General features: G+C 36.9%; 1 protein-coding gene across 2 annotated transcripts in view; it reads left to right on the forward strand.

Moving 5' to 3' along the window:
• The first annotated feature begins 14,132 nt into the window (after positions 1–14,132).
• The window catches only part of LOC138698161 (alpha-tocopherol transfer protein-like), a 34,970-nt gene continuing 34,751 nt past the window's right edge, over positions 14,133–14,351 (forward strand). Inside the window, exon 1 of one of the 2 annotated variants that reach the window (XM_069823912.1) lies at positions 14,133–14,319. In XM_069823912.1, coding sequence (XP_069680013.1) covers positions 14,205–14,319 — 115 coding nt within the window. In that variant the 5' untranslated portion in view covers positions 14,133–14,204. The remainder of the gene's footprint in view (positions 14,320–14,351) is intronic. The other variant, XM_069823911.1, reaches the window with a different exon arrangement.

Genomic DNA, 14,351 nt, shown 5'->3' on the forward strand with positions numbered 1-14,351 from the left:
ACTTCGCTTAGTGTACAAAGCATATTGATGGAATAACAGTCTACGTCGCCCTTCCGATAGTAAATATACGAGCGGAACTACGATGTAATATTTTAGGTCCTTCTGTACAGTTAGCAGATTGTAACATAGACCGTTATTCGCCCCAACGCTTCAATTGTAGTCAACTTCAAATAATCCTATATTCTGTGATGATTTTATACTCGTATATTCCTAAACTTGTATGAGGTCAAAATTAATAGGCAGCGTTCAGATGGATTTGTTACAAACTATGAGGAAAAAGAGATAATAGGAGATGTCTGAAGAAAAGGTTTCGTTAAGAAATTCATTCCCGGCGTGGCGTAGCGACGTGCCGCTTCTATAAAATGCTGCATAGTGCATGGTCTTAATTAGTTCACCTAAATAAACCTTATTCTGAACCATGGATGGCTACAACAGTCCTGAACCTTCTACGTTTTTCCTCTAGGACCTCGTGAGAATCCTAATCTGTGAAATACCAGTGAATAACATGAAGAACTTTTAGCGAAAATTTTAGCCGCTTGCGATATGAGAAGACGAGATCGACAGACAACAGTAGTATAATTCGAGACAAGTCTTGACGGCCTTTCTTCCAAATAATGGCCAAGAAGCCTCGCCTTTCCAGTCATTCATTTAAAGGGACTGGACTGGTCACTGGTGGAATATAGTAAAGAGAAGTAACTTATACCAAACTAAATTGATCGTTTGTGGGCACTTCTTTCTCAGACTGACAAAGGAACAATAGCGACCAAAGTGCCATTCCACAAAAGTATTGTCTAACACATTATAAGTATTCTCAACTGTAACTAATAGTTTTTAGTGGAGTTGTGTTCCACAAAGGTTTCTTGTGCATTTTTTGTACTTTATTACTCCATACTTATAACAATAGAAGTGATTTTTTATTGTTCTGTTTCATGTAAGTATTAATATTAATCAGTCAGTTGTAATTTGTACAGATTTTTTTCTACGACTGAAGGAATACTAATAACTTCAAATACCGATGAACTTTTTGTGCATTTGAAGGAAATAGTTGACTGAAAAATGAAGTCTAGAAGTAGTGAAAGCGATGATAATGAAAATGAGATTGTCCATGTTTGCAAAGGAAGAATAAATTTCCATTTTAACTCTCTGTTCGAGTATAATAAATGTTTTAGGTCAAGTGCACTTGAAGTAGAATGACTTTTCATTAATATTATAGCCTCCATAGATTAGAACATCCAACGAATCGAAGTACATCATTATCAGTTAACCATCAGTTATTATAATATACTTGACTGGTTGGTAATGATAGTTAATATCATAACACAGCACATATGCATGGAATATCAAAGTTTTCAGTGTAGATGAATTCACTCTGTGATAGCAGCTTTAAGTTATATAAAATTTCAGTATATCTCCCTGTTCTGTCTTTTAATTTAAACTTTCGCTGAATATAGTGAACAGAATGTCTTCCTTGACTATAGCTCATTTAAAATAAACAATTTCTTCTCTTTTAACACCATTTTCACGAATTTTCATTGTTTGCGCAATAAACAAACATTAACGAGCGCATACGGGAAAATCGATACTTGCATTATCTCTCGACAAATTGATATACTATTTCGCACGAAAAATTACGACAGTCCTCTTAAAGAGGAAGATTACGTTTCAATATTGACATGATAAAGTATTTAAATTATCATTATTCCTGATAAAATAATTAAGACAAATATTATAGGAATGATAATAAACAGTTTTTTGCATCCTGAAATACGAATGTATTGCCAAGAAGATAGGTATAACTTAATTCAAAGTGTGGCATCATGTGGAAAAAAGCGTGAAAAAATCTTTCACCATACACTTTTATGACATCACTAATAACTTTTTACTGATACTATACAACTGTTTTACATTATTTCGTGGAACAGAAAGTTACAACTCCATATTATACAAGAACTTTTAGTCATAACCAGAGGTAAGAATTTCGTACTGAAACAGTTGAGTTGTGTGAGGTTGGACTATATATCTGCCGAATGAATAGTATTGACGCAGTTCTCAACGTCAACAAACCAGCGAAACAAACCTGTACAGTAGTGTAGTAACCAGACTTATCTTTGTACCAATGATTCATGGCCTTAACATAGGAAACAATTAGCATTGTGTAAAACCAATAATTGGCAATTACATTCCTGGTAAAACTTTCAATGTAAAATAATTTATCCATGCTGTTTGGGACTTCAAAGGTCGGCACTCTGCCATAGTTTGGTACATCAAGGATGGTAATCCTCAATTAGGAGGGCGTCTCTATATATGATGATGGACTACTGTTGCGGCTAGAAGATCGCGGACAATAAAACACATATTTTCTACAGTCCACGTGTATTTTATTCATCAATCGAGATACCAGAGCCCCAACATTGGTCCTCACGAACCGGGTGAGTATTAGTGACATTGGAAACACAGGTAACAGTGCAAAAATCAGAGAAATATAAAAGTGCTATTTGCGGTGAAATTCAAGATGGTTAAGGATGAATGCTGTGAATTGTACAAGGAAAGGCAAGTTCTGTGAGAGTCATCTAGCGGCTTGACAGTCAACTAGCTCCAGCAGAGATCGCGTAAAGTGAAAGGCTACCGAAGCTACAACTCAGAATTTCCACCTAGCGGCTTTGCACTGAACTTCAAGGGCTGCAATCCAGTACCCCAATCAAGACGTCAGACAACGTAAGGTCGTTGACCAAGGAAACAGCTGAAGCCAGTATTTCTAAGAATCAGCTTTACAGTGAAATTCGAACTATTGTCATCAACAAGGTAGGAAAATAAATTACAACATGAGTGATTCAAAGATACTAATACATCAGAGAGGTTTAGCTAAGGCTAGTTCAGCCAGACTTGAAACATTTCTTGGAAGGGTTCATGAAGTAACAGAACCGGGTTTGATCAAGGTAAAATATGAAAGACTAGACAGCATACAAATGAAATATGAAGAAAGTCAAAGTCAATTAGAAATGATAGGAGACGAAGAAAATTCAGAGGACAGGTTAGAATTTGAAGAGCGGTTTGATAGAGTAAAATCAAGATTTTTAACAATAATGGAAAGCACAAGAGAGTAATCAACCCGTTGTTGAAGGGAAAATAAAGTTGCCGATTATCAGTTTACCTAGTTTCAATGGAGACTATAGCACTTGGCTCAACTTTAGGTATACGTTTAGCAGTCTAATAGTAAAGAATAGTGATTTAGCAGAAGCTAAAAAAATGCATTATTTGTTATCTGCACTAAAGGGAGAACCATATAAACTAGTAGAAAATCTAACAATATGATGCAAATTTTAGAATTGCTTGGGACATGGTTTATCAGAGATACTACATGAAGAATTTATTGCATCGAAACATGCGATAGCAATCTTGTCACTTCCAACAATCAACAAGGAATCACATGGAGATTTACGGTCATTAGTGAGTCAAGTAAAGAGCAATATGAATGAGTTAGAAGCGCTATCTTTAGAGGTTCCATTACATGAAATATTATTATTGTATCTCCAATGGGGGGTAGCCCTATTTTACATATGTATGCTAGGGCTATAGTTTTACACAAAAAATATTCCTAACCATGAAACAAATTGAAAAGAAAAATAAATTAGCTTACACAATGGAAATAAAACCTAAACAATCCGTAATTTAAACAATGCGATTGCAAATCAAACATCAGTCATCAATTGAGACATTCAGAAAACAGTTACAACACATAAACAAAACATTTCTTATAGCGGTAATCTATAACATAATTAAGCAACTTTCCCTAACATACATCATAAATTAATACACAATAGTCACACAAACACAATCAAGCATCCCATTACTATGACTCACATACAGAACAAATCAAGCATCCTCTACAATACATACACTTCAACATAATAACCATACATTTAAAAGTTACAAATTTGGCTGCAAAAGAATATATAGGACACTGTTACTAAATACTGTTATTTCTACAAGGTCTTAAATACACCTGTAATAAATATGTGAAATTCCTTTATGCAACATTGCTTCAGAAGAACTTTTGTAATTGGTGGTGAGAAAGTTGTATCGCACATGCTAAGGTGGGTTTCTAGTCGGTATCTCTTGCGTTCCTGTAGTGGGTACTGAAATAACAGGTGGTCGACTGTTTGTATGGGGTGTTCACAGGGACATGAAGAGCCATTTGGGTTGTCAATTTTGAAACGTTCAAAATATGAATTAAATTTTCCGTGTCCAGTCATAAATTGCGTGGATATGTAAGATTGTTCATAATTCTTTACGGTTAGTCTATCTTTAACTGTGGGAAAATATAGTGATTTTGTGATTTGACCATTTGTATACTATTTAACCACATTGCATTCCAGTCATTTAAAATGTCCACCTTCATTTGCATTTTTACATAAGAGAAGGGTTGTTTAGAGTATGTGTGTTGTTTCCGAAATTGCGGCCATCTTGGCTAGATGATCTGCTCTTTCGTTTCCTGTGTTCCCTACATGACCACGTACCCAATCGAAACATACATGTTGCTTACATAGTAACAAAGTTTCCCTAATACCAACCGCAATTGGATTGAGGTTATATTTATCGTCAATTGCTGCGAGTGCTGCTTGAGAATCACATAAAATTCGTACATTACACGGTCTATTTACACTCCATTCTGTTGCTTTCTTCAGTGCTAGGAGTTCCGCCTGGAATATTGTGCACGCTGGTGAGAGACCATACTGTTTGTAGGATATTTCAGAGTCTCTATCATAAACAACGAAAGCGCAACCAACAAGTGTACATGACTCTTCATTTCTGACGAAACGTGATCCGTCGGTATAGATGTGGAGGTCGTGTTGACGTGGGCAGTCAGGTCGAACCGAGCGGGCGTATAGTGCAGGGTGTCCACAAGCCAGGAAATGAGCTGGGAGTTCAACTATTGTTACAATTGATACTGGAGAAAATAGACACTCAGAGTAGGCGCGAATGGGAATTAAGTTGCACAGATCGAAACATGTCAACACTCAAGGAGTTATTGGATTTTCTTGAACATAAATCTCAGGCATTAGAAACAATAAAGGGTGCGACTCCTATATCTGAATACAGAGTACAGTTTGATAGAGGAAAGCAAGCGAGTAAAGCATTGATAATGACGCGACCTAGATGTTATTTTTGTAAGCAGTCACATTCTCTGTACAATTGCCAAGCCTTTTCATGTAGCAGTATGCAGGAGAGAAAGAACTGCATTCTTAAGCACAGACTCTGTTGGAACTGATTGCGAAGCCAACATTTAGTGAAGGATTGTCGAGCCGTGACCTGCAAACAGTGTGGAGCGAAGCACCATACACTCCTACATCCAAACCAGACAGCAGAGACACAACAGAAGGATTTCATGACTACACAACAAACATGTCACAGCATCAAGAATGAAGTAAAGTCACATGTATTGTTGTCGACAGCCATCGTAATGGTGAAGAATGCTCAAGGAGACTTACAACAATGTAGATGTGTTCTTGATAGTGGTTCACAATGCAATTTTATGACTGAAGAATTAGCACAGAGATTGAGATTACGAAAGTCAGTGGAAAGAATTCCTATACAAGGAATAAATAGAACACCATTAAGAACTACGCATTGCGTGTATACTCAGTTTATCATCAATAGATGGAAAGTTCACAACTGATACAAAGTTCTCATTGGTTTCTAAGATCACGGGGAATATGCCTGCAGTCTATGTGAAATACAAGAACGAAGATATCCCATTTGGAATGGAACTAGCGGATCCTACTTTTAACAAACCAGGGAAGATTGATCTACTGATAGGAGCTGAACTATTCTTCCGAATACTGCGACCAGAAGCATTGGTGGACGTAAACGACTCGCTATCCATGCACAACAAAAAACTAGGGTGGATATTATCTGGTAGGATTCAAGCAACAACAACAAGAGATCAAACTGGAAGATTTGTGGTACAACTTCCTCGACGTCCTAATCAAGAGCAGTTAGGACATATGAGTAAAATAGATACAAAGAAAGAGGAAGAAGACAAGGAAAGTTGTCACCTTCCACATCATGCAGTCTTCAAGAACTCGGAAGAAGAGCGGACAACTAGAGTGGTTGACGCATCATGTAAGACAACGGAGGGCACATCATCAGCACCATTTCAATCTACACAATGCTTACAAATGCCGGCTGAAGAAGTATCACAAAGATACCCATTAACTTCAAGAGATCTGCAGAGAGATTTCTACATGGACGATCATCTTAGTGGTTGCAGTGAGCTGTAAAGAGTACTCAAAACAATGCCAGAACAACGAACTCTACTAAGCAGTGCAAAGAGACATCACAGAGCAAGAGGATATTACACTCAGATTCTCTTCACTACACAGACTACAACGGGTTACTCTCTTATTGTCTCAGATTTGTTCACAATTGTAGAAGAGGAGCAAAGAAGGGAACTGTCACATTGACAAAGGAAAAATTGCGGTACACACTGGTGTCATGTATCAAACAACCACAGCTTCAAGAATACTCGACCGAAATCAAAGATTTAAATACTCTTTCCACAGTGTCAATGAAGAGTAAATTGAAGGATCTGAATCCATTCTTGGATTCTGAAAACATTCTCAAGGTGGGTGGAAGACTGAATAACTCTTCTAAGTCTTGTGAACATAAGCACCAAGTTATTCTTCCACCGAAGCAAAATACAACAAGGGTGATAGTAGAAGCAGAACATTTAAGACTACTACATAAGGGTTCACAGCTTTTAACAGCATCTTTATGGCAAAGATATTGGATTGTAAACATTCGACGTGTGGTAAGACCCATTATTCATAAATGTCTACCATGCTTCAAACAAAGGGTCAGCATATCCGAACAATTTATGGGACAGCTACCTATTCCACGGGTGACAGCTTCTCGCCCGTTCACAAATTCTGGAGTGGATTTTGCCGGACCTTATTTTATAAAACATGGTTAAACAAGAAGCAAGGTCAAGGATAAATGCTATATCGCATTGTTCATATGCCTTAGTACCAAGGCAATACATTTGGAGCTCGTCAGAGACTTGACGACAGAAGCATTTATCGCCGCCTTACGACGATTCACAGTTAGATGAGGGAAATGTGCATATATATACAGTGACAACGGTACAAACTTCGTAGGAGCCAAGAGCGAACTACGAGATTGCATCAATTATTGAAGTCTAGAGAAGGGAGCAAGGAGTTCGAAGAATTTGCTGCTAAGGAAGAAGTCAACTGGCACTTCATTCCACCCAACTCTCAACATTTCGGGGAACTCTGGGAGGCGGAGTCAAATCCATGAAACATCACCTAAGACGTGTCATTGGAGCCAACTGCTTGACATACGACGAGCTGCATACCTTAATATGTCAAGTAGAAGCAGTTCTCAATTCCAGACCCATCACGTCCATATCCAATGATCCTGATGATCCCTCTTAGCTTAGTCCAGGTCATTTTGTTATAGGCACTTCTTTAATGTCCTATCCTGAATCAGACTTATCCTCGTCACCAATCAATTACCTGTCTCGTTGGGAACACATCCAGAAGATGCATCAAGATTTCTGGAGGAGATGGTCATGTGACTATCTAAATGGCTTGCAGCAGCGATTCAAGTGGTGTACGAAGGAAGGCAAAATCCAGCCAGGTGCAGTAGTGTTGCTGAAGGAAGACAAACTTCCACCTATGCTGTGGAAGCTAGCCGTGATTCAAGAAGTGATTCCAGGAAGGGATGGACTGATTAGGGTAGCAGTCACTCGAACTAAAGACGGAACATTCAAACGGCCTATCAGCAAATTATGTTCGTTGCCAAATGTTAATTCATGTTAACTTAGAAATGTTTTCAAAGGCCGTCAGATTTTCAGTGTTTTTTAGTAACTATTTGTGTTAAATGTTATACATTTAAGGTGGGCAGTACGTTTGGGACTTAAAAGGTTGGCACTCTGCCATAATTTGATACTTCATTGTTTGGTAATCCTCCATTAGGAGGGCGTCTCTATATATGATGATGGAGTACTGTTGCGGCTAGGAGATCACGGACAATAAAACACATATTTTCTACAGTCCACGTGTGTTTTATTCATCAATCGAGCTACCAGGGCCCCAACACATAGAATAAGAAACAAAATTCGTAATAATATGTATCTTACAACTTACTTACTTACGAATGGCTTTTAATGAACCCGCAGGTTCATTGCCGCCCTCACATAAGCCCACCATCGGTCCCTATCCTGTGCAAGATCAATCCAGTCTCTATCATCATATCCCACCTCCCTCAATTCCATCTTAATATTGTCCTCTCATGTACGTCTCCGCCTCCCCAAAGGTCTTTTTCCCTCCGGCCTCACAACTAACACTCTATATGCATTTCTGGATTCGCCCATGCGTGTTACATGTTCTGCCCATCTCAAACCTCTGGATTTAATGTTAATAATATGTATCTGGCCTTGTTGAAATTAATAATAATGTAAATTTTCAGTTTATCAACAATATATTTTCCTATGTTCAGAAAAAAATAAATGTTTGCCCTAAAAATGTTCTTTCTATGTCACAAGACCTAAATGGAGCAAATCTGAATTATGATATAGTATTCCTTACTATATCACCAAGTGAACAACAGCTTTGTGAATCTAATCGTGCATTTCGTATGTGGCACATCACATTGAACCCATAATTCGCTTCAAGAACACTTTTCATTTTTGCTTTAACGACTATTGGTACTTCTGCGGTTTGGTATATACAAGGTGAAGCAAAATGAACTCATGATTTTGAAATATTTAGTACTCAGTAACCTGCAATTAACATTTCTTGAAAGACCTATCAATTAGGAGGCACAAGTTTGCCACTTTTGCAGAATAAAAATTCAAAATTAATTCTTAAAAATAACACACGCCAGTGTCATCCATTGCTACTGATGCACTCTCTCATCCGAGTTATGATATTTTCCATGACGCGCAGTAGCATGTCTGGAGGAATTTCATAAATTTGTTCCCTAACTCTCTGCTTCAGAGTATTTAAATCTGCTGGATGAGCTTCGTACGCCGTACACTTTGCTCTTTAAATAACCTCACAAAAAAGTCGCAAGCAGTATCTCAGGTTGTGTTTATTTACACTACCATACAATTCAAAGTGGACTTCGTCTGGCATTATTAAGTGACGAATAATCTTGGTATCTTCGTTCATTAAATTAATAAAGATATTGCAAAATTCCATTTTTGATATGAAGTCACGGTCCGACAACTCTCGCATTATTTGAATTTTGTACGGATGGCAATTTAAGTCTATGTGCAATATCCGACGAAGAGATCTGTTGAATATATTAAGGGGAACAGCTTGTCGACGTGCAGATAGTTTTGAACTGTGAATGACAGCAGCACGCACTCTTTCGATATTTTCTGGCGTACGCACAGTTCGAGTTCTGCCTGCAGGTTTGTCATCTCTTGCAGAAGCTGTCGTTCGTAATTCCTCAATCCAGTAATTGATTGTGTTGCGATCCGGAATTCTTCTATGACTTGCAACGTTGAAATTCCGCCTGAATAATCGCTAAGTTGGTTATCACCAGTACCGTTTTAAAAAATTGTTTCAATAGTGAAAGTCCGATGTTCTGCTGACCAACGAGACATGTTTGATCAGTACATTTACTGAAATAGGCTAATTTAGATGTGTAATAAAGCACAAATCGTTGTCATGTAAACATAAAGAGCTGATACTATAATCTTAAATGGCATACCTTGACCAATATTATGCCATGCCTAGTTTCAATCTACCCGAAATATCGGATGAGTATTACGTAAATCAAAATAATGAGTTCATTCTGCCCCAACTTGTATATTATTTAAACAATAATATTATTCTTCCACACCTCGCGGCGTTAGTCATTTTTATATTTATGGACTGCAGCATTCACTGCCGTTTGAAGGGATATAGAAACACACCAACATCATATATAGGTTCAGAAGGCACAAAATTATGTCTATTTTGAGTCGAATTTTGAAGCAGAATGTTTCCCTTGATTGCTGCATCCCCTATGCACAGAAAAGTATTCTATATAAATATTTCGTAGCACAGTGTTCCAGAAGTAATATTCGTTCTATATATTACATATACACATAATACAATTTCCAGGTAATATGTTTCTCCATTTGCTGACAGTCTTAGACGATTATCCGTAAATTTTCAAGTATTGTATTCAACTGCGTGTGATTAGAAGATTTAAATTCTGCCATCTTAAAAGCCGCTAACTAAACTTCACAGCTCCAATGTAAATGTTACGAGTAGCACCTATTAAAACTGTGCATAATGCTGTATGTAACTGCGAAAGCCATCCATCCACATTTGAGTATATACTGTGAATTGTTTGTGTGAACAGAGTATAGTATACATAGAAGATAGCTAGTGTAATAGAACCGAGGTGATCTATATGTGTGGCTGAACACAACCTGAAATTTAAGTTCTGATACGAACTTCCTACCTCTACTCATACAGTAACTAATAATGTATTAGATCATACTTTTGTGGAATAGGGCCCAAACTCTCATTAAAGAAAAATGCAGTGTTGGGAAGTATCTAAGATTCTAACCGAAAGACAAATCCCTCAGCTTGTCTCGGACTGTTTCAATGTTCATATGTGCAGTGCAGTGATAGACTGAAAAATGTTTTATGTTTATCGGCGATGGTTAAATGGTGTGAAAGTTTGCGAGGCAAGAAATGAAGACGAAAATTCAAATCCTTTGCCTTCGTCTCAAATAGATCTAACTCTTACAAACAATAGTTTAAACCCTGATCCTTCGTTTCAGAAGACTCCATAAAAAAAAAAATACCTCGCCATTTGAAAAGGAGCGAAATTACGGACTATGTAGATGGTGAAAAAAGCTAAAATGTTAAGTGTTCTACAGTTGACAATGAGGGCGTCTTCATAAACAAGAAGTTTAAATAATGAATTAATTGCAGATGCGACAGGTGTCACGGTGAAGAAAATGTCATCCACCAGTCTCGATAAGTATCAGACTATGACTAAATTCTCGTCTGACCAAAGCGATGACTTTTCTCGTGACCTATTGTGCTGAACAATCTATCAGCGTTATCGAAACGGGATACCACCTAACATATGTGAGAATTTGACTCAAGCCATGCGGAAAAGACTAACCTATGTTTCCATTCCTTTGCCATGAGTGGTTTATGTGTAAGTTTAATTATTCTTAATATTTATATATAGGCCTACTTTCCTATTTTTGCCTCTAATCAATTTTAATTCCTAAATTACATAGTCTTAACAACCGAAGGGTTCATGACGTACAGAATGGCACGCGGGAATGGGAGATTTTGAATCGATTAACGCAAAGTCACACTTGAAGTAGGTGAGACTGTGATACCGTCATACTGTTCCTTAGGCATTGCTATTTCAGTTGCTATGAGGCAGCGGACGGAAGGACATCGCGAATTTGCAGTAAAAACAATGATGGCTGTGAAGCTGCACGACGAGAATTTCGTTGATCGATGCAATGTTGTCACGAATCCTAGCCTTTAGCTCATATAGGGTGTGAGGACGACTAGCACACTCACGATCCTTTAAAAATCCTACCAAAAATCGCAGGTTAGGTCAGACGATCACGCGGGCTAGTCCATGTTGTCGTTCTTCGACATGAGACGCTCTCCAAAGAGCTGTCGTAATGCAGCGATGGATATTGATCTTCCTCACATTTTGCTAAAACCGGTTAAGCAAAAGTTACTCATCAGTTGGCATCGCCGGCTTTCAATTTATGATCGACTGCAAGATGTACTCAAGATGGGAGGAAAATGGACTAAATATTGAATCGTGACTTTTTGTTAAAAAAACAACTTTTAATTGTTTGAATTTTCTAAGGCCTATGTCTGTAAGTTTGTTTTGTTTATGCCTCGGAAGATATTTTTTCCATTTGCAGCCATAATATCATAATAAATAGTGATAAAGTCATGTCATAATACATTCATGAACCTGATGTTAACGGCGATAAAAGAGACAGGAACAATTATATTTTCTCTCTCTCTTAAAAACAAAATTAAAAAAAAAAAAAATATATATATATATAAAGCACTAGATAGTGTTATACTGCACGACTCCAGGAACACCAACCAGGAACGCTACCACTACGCTACAATAGCAACATCCAGAACAGTTCAATTATAATTGTAGATATCGGGCCACCAGGTCGCAGCCCTGTAAGGCCCGAGTGGCGTGGGTCGTGTGAATGCACCTAAAAGGGAGAGGTTAAACTAAGAGAAATAAGAAGAAGAAGAAGATATCGGGCCACGTGGTACAACAACATGTAACATCACCTGTCTTCTAATTGTAGCGAAGATACGCGAAGGGAATTTAGCTTCTAGAGAGAGATCACTTTTTCTTTTGACAGCTGTAGGCTACATGTCTTGTTAGATTTACTTTAAATGTTATTTTAAGTGATCGTGCTTCATTTAATTTAGGATGTTCCCTATTATTATTATTATTATTATTATTATTATTATTATTATTATTATTGTTAGTTTTAATTATTAGTATTATTATTAATTGTATTTTTTATTAATTGTGTTTATTATTGTCATTATTGAGTGTAAGTAGTTACCACTGCCACCGGGTAAATACCCATTGCAGTGTGAATAAATAAATACATACATACATACATACATACATACATACATACATACATACATACATACATACATACATACATACATACATACATACATACATACATAAGGTGGATGATCCTGTTATGGCCATGTTCCTGATATGGCCACACCCTATTGTGAGTTAATTAACCAAAAAATCCGCTAAATTGCAGAAGCAGCCAGTGAAAGGGCATCCTGGTATGCCACTTGATCGTTTTCCATCCAGTCAGGTTGAGCAATATGGCGTCAGTTGCCTGTTTTGCGGTTTTCATGTGGCCTCTTCTAATTTTTCTCTGGTAAGTCTCCTTTGTTTTATGAATGTTTTTCAAAGACTTATTTCATGAAAACCATCGTACTCCATTCAGTTTTTAATGTTCTGTTGATTGGTGTTGTAGTTGATGGCGTATATTTTATGAGTTGTTCATAATCACACGATTTTCGTGAAAGCTTACCTGCTCGTGATATGGCCATATCAAATGCACCATGGCCATATCAATTTCATTTCACTTTTATTTTTTCACCTGACAAATTTACATGCCTTATAGCTGGGATTACGCAAAAATTTTGTATTTTAAGAAAAAAAATTTAATTTTTTTTTACGGAGATACCTGTTTTGACTACACTTTTGAATTATACAAAAGATTATTAAGTGTCATTTTTATTCATTTTACACCAAAATATTTAAGTTTAACACAACTGCGCTATCAAACTGAAAACAATCACGATTTGTAGAACATGGAACAAGGGTGGCCATATCATGTGCAGGTGTTCCTGATATGGCCACTAGGTAGACTTTTGAAATTTTGGAATTTTTGGACAATTAAAGCTATTTTTATGGGGAAAGGAAATTGTTTTAAGAAAGTCCATTAGACTGAGAACGAGTAAGAACAAAGTGGTTTACATTTTTTTTTCAAAATGGCGGCTAGAAAAATTCTCAAACCTTAGCATGGCCATATCAGGGACACCTACCTTACATACAATTAGTTAACTCAATGGTCCAGAAAAATATACTCCAGAGAAGAGCAAATCAGTGGACAGAATGGCAAACAGATACACAAACATAAACACTTAAAAACAGAAGCATTTTTTTCGATAGCGTAAAGTTTTGTGAAATATTTCCAATATACTTTTGATTTTATCATAACATTAATTTTTTATATTTTGTGCAATGAAAATGTGAAAAGATGTACAGCTAACTACTATCTAACGCTGATGCTGAGAATATACTTGGCCTTCTGTCTATTCAATTTGATCGTACTCAACCAATCATCTATCAAATAATGACAGTGTGATGTATTAGTAATACCTCTACTGTACTCAAATAATAAACACTGCATAAAATAAAACCCTAATTGAAGTGTTTTTGAGGATCAAAGTTGTTTATTACACCTTATCTTGTTAATTTACTTATCGAGTTCTTAGATAATAGCCAAAGTCTAATCAATAAAAGATTAAAGAAATACATCTTATTGAGAACGTGTGATTACTGAATCATTACAGTTCATCAGTGTGTTATATCCAGATCAGAAGGAACCATTTGTTAGAAATATGGCAACACACTATTTCAAACCCGGATCATTTCAAGCTCCCAAAGGCCGTGAGGCAGATGTGAAACATTTACGAGACTGGCTGAAAGGTCAGCCACATTTACCGGCAGTATCAGGTAACTCTGCTTTAAATTATAATATAAGAAGT

This window comes from Periplaneta americana, chromosome 4 (genome assembly GCF_040183065.1).
Source record: "Periplaneta americana isolate PAMFEO1 chromosome 4, P.americana_PAMFEO1_priV1, whole genome shotgun sequence".
Classification (NCBI taxonomy): domain Eukaryota; kingdom Metazoa; phylum Arthropoda; class Insecta; order Blattodea; family Blattidae; genus Periplaneta; species Periplaneta americana.